Source organism: Stegodyphus dumicola, chromosome 9 (genome assembly GCF_044657685.1).
Source record: "Stegodyphus dumicola isolate Sdum_Otavi_A_Nest chromosome 9, ASM4465768v1".
NCBI lineage: Eukaryota > Metazoa > Arthropoda > Arachnida > Araneae > Eresidae > Stegodyphus > Stegodyphus dumicola.
Window position 1 is genome coordinate 74,820,433 of NC_140776.1, and position 17,387 is coordinate 74,837,819.

Below are 17,387 nucleotides of genomic sequence, written 5' to 3' on the forward strand. Positions count from 1 at the left end.
GGGTCTCGCATTGTCGTGGAGGTACAGCATGCCTTTGTGATTAACCAACGCAGGCTTTTTCTGCTGTAGCATGTGTTGCACTCATTGCGTGTACAGGTCCGCAGTGATGGTGTGGTCTACTGGTGATAGCTCATAATGTAACATCTGGCAACTAGTCCATTAGACGCAGAATATAGTTTTGCTGGGTGCAAAAGTTGGTCTTGAAATGTGAAGCACGATGTCATTTGGGGACAACCAATGTCTGCTAATGTCATACTGGACTTATTTTCTGTCACTAGTGATCACGTGACCAAATATGAGTGTGTTGCAGACTGAAACGACAATCAGGCTATCAATTGTTCAGTTTGCATGCCTTCCTTATGCGATGCAGTTGGGTCATGCAAAAAGTCATAGGAGGCCGCCCGTATATAAGTAACCAAAAGTTTCATTTCAGAGATTTCGTACTTTCGATCCTGACCCTTCATGGGACTAGCTATGCAGAAATATTTCACGTTATGCTGCCTTATATTATTTATTTGCATGCGCCCGCATACATCCGATTAAAATACTCGTTCATCGCGGCATACAAATTCGAAGTTGGAGTTCGGAGAGAATGAAGAGGTGGGGTAAGAGAGAGTTAAATGAGATATAATGTAAACCCAATCAGCTTTGTAAATGTTTTTTGTTTCACAAAGTAGTACAAGGGGTGATCAAATGAAAAGGTACGAAACGACACGGTGGGTACAAATGTAGACTTTATTAAAAATATACACCATAGGCCTGAGCACAACGATCCCACTGATGAACAAGCCGCAGGATTCCTTGTTCCCAGAATTCCTGTGGCTGTGACGAGACCCAGTCCTTCACAGCGTCCTTGAATATGTCGTCCGAGTTGAAGCGCTTCCCTTTCAGGTGTTTCGTCAGTGGACCAAACACATGGAAATCACAGGGCATCATGTCCGGACTGTAGGGCGGATGGTCCAAAGTCTCCCACTGGAACTTGGCCAGTTCCATGTGTGTGACTCTGGAGACGTGTGGACACGCGTTATCATGGAGCAGAACCACACCCTCCGTGAGCAGCCCCGGTTTTTTGTTCTTGATGGACCTGCGTAAGGGTCGAAGTGTCTCACAGTACACATCGGAGTTAATGGTTTTTCTGTTCTCCAGGAATTTCACAAGTAGCGGACCTTGAACGTCGAAAAAGACGGTGAGCAACACCTCACCTGCTGACGGCACGGCTTTGAACTTTTTAGGGGGAGGTGACGACGCATGCTTCCACTGCATGCTGTCCCGCTTTGTCTCTGGCTCGTAGTGATGGCACCAGGTTTCATCACTTGTGACGATCCGCTCCATGAAAGCGGGGTCTTCCTGATTACCGAAACAAATGTTGCAGTGTTAGCAACATACACAGTTCCTTTTGCTGGTCGGTGAGCTGATTCGGAACCCAAGCGGCACACACCTTCCGATATCGCAACCTGTCGTGAACAATTGTCCATACGGTTCCATAGCTGACATCCACCTTCACCATTCGCAATGTCACATTTGTCACATTCGCAATGTGAGACGCCGATCACTTCTCACTAGGTCGCCCACCGTGTCGAGATCGCTCGTGATGATAGATAGTGTTTGCCTGGCCTGATCTCGGATCATCACCCACACTCTCACGGCCTGCACGAAAACGGGCACTCCATTTTCTGACAGACTTGTCAGAGACACATTTCTCCCCGTAAACTGTCACCATCCGGCGATGAATAGCTGCCGGTTTCTCACCTTCCGCTGTCAGAAATCGGATAACATCTCGCTGCTCCTCAGTCGTCGAATTTTGCGACGCGACCGCCATCCTCTCCTCATACTTACTGCCGCATCATTTGGACGCCGCTTTTGATAAGAGCTCTGCTCTCTCCCGCGCATGCTCCGATCCCAATCAGAGATTTCAATCGCATCCCAAGATGTCTCGCTATGTTCTCCCATGGCAGAATATGCAAATATTTAACTGTTACGTTTTTACGTCGTTTCGTACCTTTTCATTTGATCACCCCTTGTACTATTAGAAGAAAAATAAGTGTGTTTGCTTGAATATAAACATGACATTAAGGAACACTGATATAATAGAGTCAACAAATTATTCTCAATTGTTGTGTGGTACCATCTGGCTAAAAAAGAAGGTTTACAAATTTATCTTCGTCGAGGTAAGACACCGTAGATTAATTGCGGTTTAAAGTCAACCTGAAACAAGGTTAGTGATATAATTTTTATTTGCATGCGATTTATTTTATGAAAATAAAAAGACTCACGAAGAATTCGGTTCGAACCACCGTCACAAGATTAATTAAGAAAAATTGAAGACGAATTACAAAACGGAAATTCTAATGTAAAACTGTTGCAAGAATCACTTGCAGTGTTAATCAGAAGATAAGTTAGTTTATTAAAATATGATGAACTAGCAGCTTCGCTGCCAGCCTTCGTCTGGCTTTTAAATGTACCGGAAAAATGGCTGAAGGGAACACCAAACGTTAAATTTAAAAACTGCATAGAATTTTACTCTGCAGAAAAACTTCATAAAAATAAAGTTATTACGTATAACAAAATTACAATGAAATAAGCAATATCCCTTAATATAAATATTAATTATCCTAATAAATAAATTAACCAACTTCCCTTTGCAAAATCTTAAGGACTCAAATGGTATAAAGGAGGTTAAGAACTTTGCTTCCTAAAAAAGTCCCTCAAAACTTTTCAATATCTTAAAAACAGTGAAATGAGCAATAAATAACATAAAAGAATACAAAAAACAAAAAATTCTGAAAAGCAAAGTATAATTAATGATATTTTATCTTATATTTTCAAGAGAAAAAAATTAGGTGCTACTTTGGTAGACGGTTGCACGGATTTTTGGCGATTTACATTGGCGCAATTGTTGGCGAGGTTTTTACAGTCATCAGCCATCTTGAAAAATGCTGTTTTTACGTATTTTACGCATATAGTAAACTATTAGAAACTTAAAAAAAAATAAATATCGTTAAAAATATTGGATTAATTTTTTGTTGAAAACGTTGTTTCTTAAGATGGCTGGCAAAAGTAAATAAATACATTTACTAAGAGTATAAAATGCTAAAGTAAGGTTAAATTATTACTTTCATATAATAGAATAAAAACACCGTGATAAAAACATTGCGCCAACATTTAATTGGATTAAAATATTACTTAAATTGAATATGGAATTAAAAACATCAGGCTTTAGTGTAGAATTGGGTGCCCCTTCGATTGGAGAAAAATTTTGTTCAATTTTGGGGATAAAACGCCTTATACCATGGTTACCATGATAGTTTTAACTTAGTTTCAGCATCCGTACCGTCACCTTAGGGATACCGTAACTCAGTTTCAACCTGATATGACGTCATCATTGCGACTTTTTTAAATGTAAATTTTATTGGTTGTTTCGTGATTGCGTGAGTAATTTATGTAAAATTAAATGTAAATTTTATTGGACTGCGTAAGTAATTTAAGTAAAAATTGCGTTTGATTGAAAGGAAGGATAGATCGGATGGCTACGAATGGGTTTGTCGTGAAAAAAGTGTGAATGCTCATCATTGTAAGAGGTCTGTGAGAAAACGTACGTGGTTTGAAGAGAGTAAAGTAATATGAGTATTATTGAGATTTTAATATTTTCGTATTTGTGGGTGTATGAATCCGGTACGAATCTGATTATGAATGAGGTGAATGTGAAATCTAATAAAACTGTGGTTGATTGGCGTAACTTTGTAGAGAAGTATGTATGGATGTATGTGTGAAAAAGAGTGAGATGATTGGAGGTCCTGGTATGGTTGTGGAGATTGATGAAAGCAAGTTTGGTAAGAGGAAGTATAATAGAGGTAGACGAGTGAATGGTAAATGTGTGTTTGGTGGAATTGAAAGAGAGTAGAAAGTGTTTTTTTTCATACAAACAACATTGAAAGTATGTGGAGCAATATAAAGCGGGAATTACGTAAGAACAGTGTTCGGATATCGTCGGAAGATATTTTTGATTCCTATTTTGCAGAGTTTATGTGGCGAAGATAGTACAGAAATCAGGAAGCAGATCCGTTCCGAGACTTTTTGAATTGCATAAAAGATCTGTATGTGCCGCAGTTTTCCGACGGTGCCGAAGAGATGTCGAAATAGCGATCTAGGTAAGTTCTATTTTTTACGAATTGTAAAGCACATCATCAGGCTCAATCCTAGAAGATGTTGCACAAGTCTCGTTGTTTACTTATCTTAGGCTTGGATATGCGTTTTATGTCGTAATCTTGCCTACGCTTCTTGTTAAAAAAATTGTTATGCTGTAGCTTCATATTTGAAGAAAACGTAAGTTATATTTTAACTGAGTTGAAATGTTAGGTTTATAATGTTACTGCGCGAATTTTGTTTTTATTATAAATGTTTATTGCACTGTGTGATTTCCTTTACATGAAAAGAGATCGCTGTGTACATGGGCAAAGCCAAGGTAGTGCGCTATGCCAAGTTTGTGAAATTCTTCGATTTTTTTATGAAAATTGATCGATGTGCACATGGACAAAGTCAAGGTAGTGCGCAATGCCGAGTTTGTGCAATTCTGGGATGTTTTTTAAGTGAAAATTGATCGATGTGCACATAGACAAAGTCAAGGTATTGCGCAATGCCGAGTTTGTGCAATTCTGGGATGTTTTTTAAGTGAAAATAGATCGATGTGCACATGGGAAAAGTCATGGTAGTGCGCAATGACGAGGTTGTGCGCTATGCCGATTTTGTGCAATTCTGGGATTTTTTTTGAAGTGAAAATAGATCGATGTGCACATGGGAAATGTCAAGTTAGTGCGCAATGCCGAGTTTGTGCAATTCTGGGATGTTTTTTAAGTGAAAATAGATCGATGTGCACATGGGAAAAGTCAAGGGAGTGCGCAATGTCGAGGTTGTGCAATTCTGGGATGTTTTTTTTAAGTGAAAATAGATCGATGTGCACATGGAAAATGCAAGGTAGTGCGCAATGCCGAGTTTGTGCAATTCTTGGATGTTTTTTAAGTGAAAATAGATCGATGTGCACGTGGGAAAAGTCAAGGAAGTGCGCAATGCCGAGGTTGTGCGCGATGCCGAGTTTGTGCAATTCTCGGATGTTTTTAAGTGAAAATAGATCGATGTGCACATGGACACCGAGTTTGTGTAACTAGTGTTTTTCGAGTGAATATGGATCATTGTGCACATAGGCAAAGCGAGGCTGTGTGTGATGCCGCGCAGTAATGTGATATATTTTATGTGAAATGGTTAATATATCGTTTGTATATATTAAATTTGCTTTAATTGTAAATTATATTTTAGTTAACTTTTCGTTGTATTTAAGTTCTATTTTTAATTCCTTGGTTTTTATATGTTGATAATGTTTTTCGACTTACGATAAATGTTGATAGTCTGACGATTTATTCAACAGTAGCAAAACTGTAAACTTTGACCCTAAAAGTAACTTATTATTTTAATACGTAGTGTTATCGTAATTGCACTTGATAATATGAATTCATTGATTCTGTGAGTGAAAAACATTGCTTAGTGTTCCAAATTTGTAGTATTTATTTTCTTATTTCCTCTTCATTGTGAGAAAATATATTTTTTATTTACTAATTTTAGAATTCTAGTATGCCTATAGAGAATATGACGAGATTTAGGAATTTAAGAAAGAGTGATATGAAAGCTGTGTATGATTTTGATATGCAATAAATATATTTTTCTTATTTTCATTAATGTGAAGTTTAAAACTGTTAGAAAATAATGATGATTGTGCCATTACGTAACAATAAGGTAATTTGTAAGAACGTTGTTTACAGTTTTAATAATTGGTAGAATTCACTTACTGTATCATGGTAATTTGAAATATAAACAATTTTATACTTATTTCTATATCTATAGAGAATACCACAGTCGACTCTGGCTATGAGAGAATACATTGTAACGTCACAAGATTAGTCCCACCCATTTATGGACGTCAATTAGCTCCGCCTTCGCAACTTTGTTTACACAGTGCATTCTAAGCTTTTACCCATCGTTAATATTACGTAAATTTTATTCTTTTCCATAACGTAAAAACTTGTTTTAACATATTCAAGTGTTGCATGTTATTATTCTTAAAAATTTTAACATTCTTATAAAATGTGAAATATGAAATATCGGTACTTTTCCGTTTTGCCGGCGCAGGCGATAAAATTGCCAATAATGATACAACCGATGCCAAACGGAATATCCTCGCTGGTAACCTTTTACGCCTCATTTTCAAAACACGTTGCAGCCATTTCTTATCACATTGATTCAATGGCGTAGCTAGGGTGGGGCAAAGGGGGACATCTGTCCCCGGGCGCAACATCCAGGGGGCGCTAAATTGATGGTACGAAATTTTAGAATGAAGTGTTTTCCATTGGGGCACACAGAGAGGGGTGCAAAATCTTCAGTTGTCCCCGGGCGCTGAAAACCCTAGCTACGCCCCTGGATTGATTGTTTCTTTCAATACTAGCATACAATTACGTATAATTTTTACCAGATAGTTTAATTTTATGCTCCAAGGCCACTCGCGGTAATTAAGTCAATTAGGATATAATCACACCGCTCACCAAAAGGCGAAAATATAGAAAAGGCAAAGTCAAGGGTTAAATTCATCAATTCTAATGAGAATGCCCTAGCGAAGTAAAGCACTGTGGTTTTACATAACTTCTGAGTAAGCTATTCGTACGAATTGAAATAAATCTTGCATTTAAACTTGTATTCCAAATCAAGATTTAACTTGAAATTAATGTAGATAATTACTGAGAGAATTAGATTTTTGCAGCGTAATTTACGTGAGATGAGATTACTTGGGGCCACGTGAGATGAACCGGGAAATCAGGATGTTGAACCATGAAAGCATAGTAAACTCTTAAATTAATGTCATTTTACAAATTTATTGTCTGGTTTTTTACAAAATTTTAAACGATATTAAAATGTTTATGACTACAAAATTTAAAAAAAATTTTTTAGAACTAACATTTGCTAACATTTTTTATGTGTATACTGTATGTTTTCGCCAATACAGCCTGCTTGGCGAGATTTGCGCCAGCGAAACGGAAAAGTACCGAAATATCATTAGGAATAATTTCAAAACTGATGGTGTCTTCTGTTCTTATTTTGGTTTTGCGTAGCGGCCATCTTAAAATTGTACCTTCTTGGCGCCGATATTGGCGTCAAAGAAGAATCGCCAAAAAAAAAACAAGGGGCACCCAATTCTACACTTTTACCAAACATCATACCAACGTTTAAAAGAATTAAAATATTACTTAAATACTTTAAAAATAAGTTTTAAAAATTTAATTATTTAACATTAAAACATATGTGGCAATAAATATCTCAGGAATTTTTGAAAACATTGTATTAATTTTTTAATAAAAGTTGAAGTATACAATTATAAAGTAAAAGAAAATTATTTACTTACATTTTTTTAAAGTATTTTACCTGTCGTATATTGATAAGTACCACAAAAAAAAAGGGGTCTTCTAACGATCTTCATCTGTGATCCACATCTCTCTCACTTCATTGAAGAAGCAATTAGCGAGGTTTTCTCCAAAAATTTAAAATAAATTTCCTCTGACGCTATTAACAATTCATAAATAAACCTTTGGTTAGGAAAGCCATGTTGGCCAAAATAAGGTCTCAAAGGGCAATTTTTTTATTCCGATACCAATAATTCTTGGTAATTACCAATAACAACATTCATCTTCGAAACGGAGATATCCATTCCATTTGAAATCTGAGGAATTCGAAGAGATGAATAATAAAATTTTAAAATGGCGCGGTAATGCACAAATATTCAGTAACCAATCAGGGAGCTGATTACATCACGCATAGAATTAAAATTATTTAAATAATCATTCATAATCATTTTTAAAACAAATGCAAAATTAAATTGTATTTTAATATTTAACAGCCATAAATAATGTTTAAAACTTTAGATTAAATTTATAGATATTAATAAAACCAATTACTTTTTAAGTAAGGTGACGTCATTGATTACATCATCCACAACATAAAATTATATAAAATATTATAAGCAACAAAATTTTTATTTCAAATAAAAATGGAAAATTAAATTGATTTTTAATATTTAGAAGCCATAAATAATATTCAAAACACGGAATTTATGCATAATAAAACGCATTATTTTTTAACTAAAATGACAACAAAGTATCTGTAATCATAAATTACTTATCCAGTATTGGGTTTACCATAAGTCGTATTACTCGCCAAAAGAAAAATCGCCAAAATCCGCGCAACCGTCTACCAAAGTAGCACCAAAAATTACAATGAAATAAGGTATATCCCTTAATACAAATATTAATAAAAAAAAACTGGTAAAAGTTTACAATTGGGTGCCCCTTGTTTATTGGCGATTCTTTTTTGAAGCCAAGATCGGCGCAAGGAAGTCACAATTTCAAGATGGCCGCTACACAAAACCAAAATAAGAAGTCGAAGAATTGCATAAGATCTGTGTCCATGTACACATCGATCTGTTTTTACTTAAAAAAAAACATCTTAGAATTGCACAAACTAGGCATTGCGCACTGCCTTAAATATGTCCATGTACACATCAATCTATTTTCATTTAAATAAAATCGGGAAGCTAAAACAAAGTTAAAACTATCGTTTAACTTCAGAAGTGAAATTTCATCGCCAAATGTTTTTTTAAAATGTCGCCAATCGAAGGGGCTTCCAATTCTACACTAAAGCTAAAAAACTAACCAACTTTCTGCTGAAGAAGAAAAATCATGCAAAACTTTTCAATATCTTACAAACAGTGAAATAAGCAAAAAATAACATGAAAGAAACTCAAAAAACAAAAAATTCCGCGCACAATTTTACTCTGTAGAACAACTTTATAAAAAACATTAATAAAATGTATTATATACATAAAAAATCTGATGTGTACACCACATGACTTCCTTGTACGGAATATTAAATTATACGCATTTTTTCCTTGAATTTCATTTAAATTGATTGGATTGAGTTAAATCTACTTCGCCTACAGCGCATAAACCAAAATAGAATAAATGCACTCTTTAAAATTCACCATCTTTGTTTACTATAACGACATTCTGAATGCACAAAATTTATATCATTTGAAGAATTATCTTTGCCACATGTTCTATTCAAATACTATAATAAAGCTAAAACGATGTATGAAAGAAATTAAGCAAACAAAACAGAAAAGGAACAGTTTTTCACAGACGATTTAGTATTTCTCATTCAATTAATTCAGTTCTCACTTCGCGACAAGGCAAAAATACATAAAAACTCAAAATATCTGCATTAAATTTACGAAGTAAATCTTAAACACTTATTGCCTCGAAGAAATTCCAGAAAGGAATAAGCATGATTTAATTCGCAATAATAAATGAAGGCGTTATTTTTGTGTTGCGAAGCTTAGTCTCTCTAGATTGGCAACAAATCTACAATTCTGCTGTTTCAAATGTAAACAAATATCTCCGCCATGTCATTTAAAACTTAACCGCACTTAAACAGCTTTTAAATTGTTGATAATTGTACAAATATTGCTTCCAGAATTACGAAAGGCATAAAAACCTTAACCGGAAGATAAAAACAACATAACTCAATCATTTTTAAAGCAAAAAATGTGCAATTTAGAAACATATAAGAGTGAAGAAACTGATATCACTGAGCCGGGTAACAGAGTGGATATATATATAAATATATGGTGCTACTTTGGTAGACGGTTGCACGCATTTTTGGCGATTTACGTTGGCGCGATTTTTACAATCGTCAGCCATCTTGAAAAACGCTGTTTTTACGCATAGTAAAGTATTCGAAACTTAAAAAAAATAAATATCTTTAAAGGTAATGGATTAACTTTTTGTTGAAAATGTCGATGATGATGGCAGGCAAGTATAAATAAATACATTTACTATGAGTATAAAATACTAAAGTAAGGCTATTATTACTTTCATATAGCAAAAAAGAGAATAAAAACACCGTTATAAAAACATTGTGCTAACGTTTAATTAGATTAAAATATTACTGAAATTGAATATCGAATTAAAAACCATCCTACCAACATTTAAAAGAATTAGAATATTATTAAATTAAAATACTTTAAAATACGTTATATAAAATATAATTAACATTAAAGCATATGTGACAATAATTACCTCAGCAATTTTTGAAAATAATGTGTTAATTTTTTTAACAAAAATTGAAGTATACAATTATAAAAGAAAAGAAAAATATGTACTTACATTTTTTTGAGTAATTTAACCTCTTGTTTATTGATAAGTACCACAAAAAAATCGAAATCATAATTGAATCGGTTCTTTTAATCATCTTCATCTGTTATCCAAATATCTCGCACTTCATTGAAGAAGCAATTAGCAAGGTTTCCTCCAAAAATTTAAAATAAATTTCCTCTGACGCTATTAACAATTTATAAATAAATCTTTGATTAGGAAAGGCAGGTTGGCCGAAATAAGGTCTCAAAGGGCAATTTTTTTATTCCGCTACCAATAATTCTTGGTAATTACCAATAACAACATTCATCTTCGAAACATTAGATTAAATTTATAGATATTAATAAAACCAATTACTTTTTAAGTAAGGTGACGTCATTGATTACATCATCCACAACATAAAATATTATAAACAAAAAAAATTTATCTCAAATAAAAATGTAAAATTAAATTGATTTTTAATATTTAGAAGCCATAAATAATATTTAAAACACGGAAGTTATGCATAATAAAACGCATTATTTTTTAAATAAAATAACAATAAAGTATCGGTTACCATAACTAACATATCCAGCAATGGGTTTACCATAAGTTGTATTACTCGCCAAAAGGAAAATCGCCAAAACATCGCAAAAATCCGTGCAACCGTCTACCAAAGTAGCACCAAATATATTTATATACGTTTGGTGCGCCGATTGCAACCAAAATACGAGGTGCACATCTACATGTTATAGCAGTCCTATATACAAAATTTCAACGTTCTGAGGCTACTCGTTTTTGAGTTATGCGAGATACGTACGCACGTACGTACATACGTTCGTACAGACGTCACGAAAATTTCTCTTCAGAATTAATTTTAAAGCAGTTTTATAATTTTTTTGGACGAAAAGAGTCTTTTATTCTATCCTTACGTACAGATATTTCGCAAAAACATCGTTAAATTGCATTCGATAGCGGTCAAAATAGATATTTTCGTTGAAATATGTTGCCTGAAACTTTTCGCGATTACAATACTTCCTTTTTACTTCGTACAAGGAAGTAAAAAATGGCAATGAAATATGCCAATCTCTTAAAAACAGTGACATAAAAAATACGATGAAAAATTGTTGCCAAACCTATATTTCTAAAAGAATGAAACTATTCAAAATGATGCGATTTCATCAAAAATCTATCAACAACAATAAGAAAGGGAAATTGTTGCCAAAATCACATTTTTAAAGATGTGAGATGTGAGAAGTGTACTCGGAAGCTTCATTGAAAAAATTTTTTAAAAATACAAAATATTATCATTTTTCCAAAATTCTTTTTGTAAAAGCAGTCGCAAGGATGAAAGTTTAACGTGTCCAAAAATCAAAGAAAAATAAACTGTACATTTTTAAACATAAACGTTTTTAGAAAAAATCTCGTTGAAAAGGTGTTAAGCTTACTTTGTTAAATGAATTCGTATTTAATCGATTTATTGAAACACGAAATTTATTTTAAGTTCGTAAAATAGCTAAGTGCCTACATTTCATGACGATGTGAAAATGGAGTGCGTAGAGTAAAATCTCACTTTCCTATAGCCCATTATATCTCAAAATGACGCGATTTCGTCACAAACATAAAATAAAAAAAATTATAATTCGAATTTCGAAAAAATCGCTTCGAGGTGCACTGGCTCTTTCTAGGGCACCTATGTACCAAATTTCGTAGCCGTGGGTCTATTAGCTTACGCACAGCGCGAACGAAAGACACACAGACTCTTTGTTTTATTATATGTAGAGATTATTAATGCACAAAGCACTGTGCATGAATTAGAAACGGAAGTAGAACATTCTTTAGAATACAGCAAAGCTACCATTAAATGTAAATCGAAAGTTACCAGATACGTTCAAAATGGTGTTAAAACCGAAACAATTCCCCAAGTTTCTGAAATCAAAACTAATTATAATACTTTATTACCTCTTATTACTTTAGAATCTTTCAATGGTGACTTACGTTTTATGTAAATTCAGCGAATTTTGGGCTCAGTATAACGCTGTCATTTACGAAAACAATACGCTTCAAGATGTTGAGAAATTTAACTATTTAAAATCACTACTCTCTGGTTCAACTGCAAAAGCTATAAAAGCGTTAACAAAATGAAAACCACAGCAAAGCCATCGAAATTTTAACTGACGGATTTGGGATAGTAAGAAATATTAGTTTTTGAACATACGAACGTTCTCCTTTCCTTTAGACTGTATCTCGTTCAAGTGATGTATCCAAACAGTATTATATGATGAAATAACTGTTTAAACTAGAAGCTTAGAAACATTAAATATTAAATTATTAAATTTAATTCTGGTAATCTACTACTGTCCATTTTATATAAGTGCATAACATAAGATTTAGTATTACAATTTAGTTGAGAACAAGTCAACAATGTCAGATTTATTGTTATTTCTAAAGAAAGAAAGCCAGTGGAATATCCTCAATTCTTGGTCTTAACCAACAAGCATTTGCGAAAGGGAGCGAAAGCAATATTGACACTTCTCGTAACAATTTCGTTCCAGTTTAAAGAAAATGGCTTCAGTGCTGACGCTTAGTACATCAGTTGAAAAATATATGTGATTTTTGTTCCAAATCTCACCCCTCCAAAGACTGCGACTTAAGGGGTCGTACCTCACTTAAAAGGTTAAAACGTCGAGTAAATCGAACCATTTCAAACTACTATGTCTCAAAATATATAAAAAGAAAACAAATATATATATACGAGGGTTATGGCAAAAGTCATGGCAACTATTTTTTTCTTGTAGATATGTGAACGGATCACAAAACGTATAAGTGTCGTGTGGAAGTTCTGAAGGCATAGTGTGTATGCAGTACAACAGATGGCTCTGAGGTAGCGAGGGCTCTGAAATAAGTCAGCTGGTGAGTGTCGTGCGAGATGGAAGTAACCCGTGTTGAGCAGCGCGCTTACATCAAAATAGCCGTTCTCCGAGGGAGAAATGCGATGGAATGTCACAGTGAATTAATACAAGTCCTTGGGAATAATGCCGTACCATATCATACAGTAGCACGGTAGGTAGGAAAGTTTCAGCAAGGGCGTGTGTCAACCAGTGATGAGCAATGTGCAGGACGAACGGTGAGTGTGCGGACCGACTTGACACATGCCGTCATCGAGCACCTCATGGATGAAGAGAGACGATGAACGTTACTGGAGTTAGGGAGAACAAGTGGCATCGAGAAACAATTTACATCGCTTGCCTAAAAACATCAGATACATGATGAGACAGCGTAACAGGCTTAGAAAGTCGTATCACGTGACTTGGGATCCGTCTACCAAACGAGAATACAACAGGATTAATAAAAGAATTAGCAAGGCCATCAAACTTTATAAAGAAGAAATATGGACAGAAAAAATGCTCAATCTAAACGTAAAAGATGGTTCCTTCTGGACTTTAATTAAAAATTTCAAAAAAACCTTCACCACAAACTATCCTGTTCATCATAATAACTCTGTATCCACATCTAATTAGGAAAAAGCTGATATGTTTGCATCCCATCTCCAAACTCAATTTATGCCCAATGACTGGCCAGTGAATCCTGATTTTGAAAACGATACACTAATTAAAGTTCGAGACTGGCTCAACGCACCAACTGCCAAAAATATTTGTAAATTTACTACTCCTGCTGAAGTTTCTGATATTATAAAAAAATTACATTCAAAGAAAGCACCGGGAATCGACTGTATCACTAATATTACCTTAAAACATCTCCCGAGTAACTTTATCACCAAAGTTACTAGTATTTTCAATGCTTGCATTTCAAACTCTTACTACCCCAACCCCTGTAAAGTTGCAAAGATCATCATGATACACAAACCGGGGAAAAATCAACTTCAATCAGACGGATTTCGTCCAATAAGTCTCCTCCCGAACCTAAGCAAAGTCTTTGAAAGAATTCTACTGGAAAAAATGAAGTCTTATCTCACCTTACTGCCTCCTGAACAATTTGGTTGCTATCCTCATGCTGGATGTGGCGAAAGCTTTCGACTGCGTCTGGCATGAGGGTCTCATAGTGAAACTTATTGATTTCATCTTTGAACGTGAGCTCCTGCTAATTATTTTCTCTTTTATCACCAGCAGAAAATTCGTAGTTTCTGTTCACGGTGCCTTCTCTTCAGAACGTCCAATTCACAGTGGAATTCCTCAAGGGAATGTTTTAGGTCCAATTTTCTATCTCTTATATGCTGCAGACTTCCCTTCTGTACCCTACAACAATAACTCAATTTTAGCTTGTTACGCAGACGACACTGCTTTGGCGGTGAAATCTGCAAATGTGAATCATGCAGTTAAAAACTCCAAGACCACATCCCTTTCATAGAAGACTGGTGCAAAAAGTGGAAAGTACAAATTAATGCATCCAAGTCTCAACTACTCATCATCATAAAAAAGAAAAAGAAAAAGAACCTCAAGAGGCAACTCCTATTGTTTAATGAACCCATACCTGTTGTGAAACATGCTAAGTACTTAGGAGTTACCCTGAATAGTAAAATGACATGGACTAACCACATTAATAATGTGAGAAATAAAGCCATCTATGTAATGAAATGCTTGTATCCTATGTTAGGACGCTTTTCAAAACTTGATCTCACCAAAAAGGGATTAATCTATCTCTCTACTATTCGTCCTATCATGACGTACGCCTCACCAGCCTGGAGTACTGTGACTAAAACTGACTTAAACAAGCTTCAGGTTATGCAAAATCGTTCTCTAAGACTGATAACCAGTGCCCATTACTTTGTGCGGAACGAAGTACTCCACAGGGACTTAAAAATCGAGCCACTAGATACTTTCTTACGCAAAACAAATGACAAGTTCTTCAGGAAAGCTAAAGACTGTGAACATCTGAATTTATTTAACCTATTTCATTACGAAATCTTAGACGAAGACAGGCATCTCCGTCCTTTTGCTGCTTTTATCCTGAATAGCAATCAGAACTTTCCTACGTAGTTGCTATCTATTTCATTTAGCGACTATTGAAACTCCAAGTCCAAAACGAAGCAGCATTCATCAGAGCCAGCACTTGGGATGGTGGCGTCCCACGTGACCTGTGCACACCGCTATTCAGATGTATTTTTCATGCAATCAAGCCTTCCTGATACTATGTACATATGTATATAATCTATATTTAACCTAGCATATTGTTTTTCAACTATTTATTCTGCACTTTATTTTATATTTTTCTTGTATTCTATATATGTTACTTTTGACGAATACTTCAACACCAATCAGATGTCATCTCAGAGCTCACGTAACTTTGGTCACACCCCTTTCTACATCTCAGCTTCCTGCACCGCCCAGCTCAAGTATTTTCCCACCTGCAGCGCTCTTAGTAGCATCTAAATCAAGACAGCCGGAACACAGCACGTAATTACTGCGTGCTAATCGCGGTTTAAAGAGGAACTTGGAACTTTCATATGATTTCTGTTCGTACTGTATGCTTCGCTCTTGCTTCCGCCCTTCCTGTTTGAATCAAGACGTCTTATTCGAAGTATGTATTTTATCATATAACTTTTTTGTGTTCGTATATTCGATTCGATATTTAATTTGAGCACAAAAATCTGCATTTGTTGCATTGCCTTTATAGTTTGAATTTATATATTTCAGATGAATTTGGAACAACAGTTTGAGAACGAGCCTCTCAACGTGGATGTACTGAAGATTTCAGATTCTGAACAATACCATGAAAAGCCCAAAGAAACACCCATCTCTCAGAACGCTAATGGCAAACGAAAAATAGACGAAGATAATACATCTAAGAAGAAAGTAAGTATTACGAAAAGAGTTTATTCTTGCTATAACGTAGAATTATTATTCTTTTACCAAACGATTCATCATTATTTTTTCTCTTTTAGAGCAATGGACGGTTTACTGAAGACACAATCCCAGAGGAGCTGACACACATTGGTAACAATGTCTTTGTGGGGCCTACCGTTTTCAACGGAAAGATCACCGTGCACATCGGGCAATACAGCAAGTACGGGAGTGCATACTATCCAACTCGTAACGGTGTGAATTGAACTAAATAGAATGTTCTAGAAGTTCTAACACGTATCTGCATGCTGCAATCAGGTTGCGGATTTAGTATGACATCAGAGCAGCGGGAAGTTCTACGTCAATCGATAAACATGTACATGAAACCGGATTACAACACAAACATACTTGCGACTGACGTCTGTGATAACGTCATGAACAGGATGCGACGCGTCCGTAATTGGTGACGTAGCAACCAGCTGGTGGCCCTCTGCAAATTCCCCCCGTGCGCCACACAGTCACAGCGCCATATGGCTCCAAAGTAACATTTTCTACCTACTGAGATCCATGAAGTTGATGAGTATTGGATAAAACAAGTGCAGAGAGAGAGAGAGTTATTCTTCGGAGATTCAATAACTAGAGGGGAATAATTCGATAGCACCTGATTTGAAATTTTACAGTTTAGCACCATATCTGGACAGTAGAGTATACCAGTTGTATTTTGCATATCAGTTGTTTGGAACAAGCAGAATTAACAGATGATATATTTTTCTATTTTGTTCAGTCTTTTCTCAATTTTTCTCAATGTTCAGTAATGCTTAATAAGATAATTTGCAGAACATTTTTTTTGTTGCCTTTTTACTATTAATGTTTTCTGTGTGAACTTTATTAAACATCACGGCCTTCCCATTTGCGCTACATAAAATTCCATTTGCAGAAAAATCACAAAATATTTAAAAACAGTATATCTTTGGAATTCCCAATAGAGTATTAGGAACTTTACATTCGCTATATTATTTAACCCACATATCTTTATATTCGGTGTATTATTTCTTAAAAAACTTGCCGCTTGGGCGGACAACAGCCTTAAATTTTTATCATAAAAAAAGAAAAAGTATATGATAATTTTATTGACTCCAGCTAATAAAAATACTCAATATTTCTAATTATGTACGTAATGATTTTAATATATGTTTATTTAAATCAATGACATTAAAAACAGAAAAAATATTAAGAAATGTGTTTATTAATTTAGAACTCAAACAACAAAAATTAGCCTTATATTTGCAAATTTTCGTAGAACTGGTTTGGATGGTTTTAGCAAAGCATTATTCTCAGCTGCCAAAGTGGAAATGAACCATAT

General features: G+C 34.9%; 1 protein-coding gene across 1 annotated transcript in view; it reads left to right on the forward strand.

Annotated features, from left to right (window-relative positions):
- The window catches only part of LOC118183523 (uncharacterized), a 38,921-nt gene extending 22,056 nt beyond the window's left edge, over positions 1–16,865 (forward strand). The window contains exons 2-4 of the mRNA XM_035353106.2: positions 15,503–15,761; positions 15,878–16,036; positions 16,126–16,865. Coding sequence (XP_035208997.1) covers positions 15,708–15,761; positions 15,878–16,036; positions 16,126–16,290 — 378 coding nt within the window. The 5' untranslated portion in view covers positions 15,503–15,707 and the 3' untranslated portion in view covers positions 16,291–16,865. The remainder of the gene's footprint in view (positions 1–15,502; positions 15,762–15,877; positions 16,037–16,125) is intronic.
- The last annotated feature ends 522 nt before the right edge of the window (positions 16,866–17,387 follow it).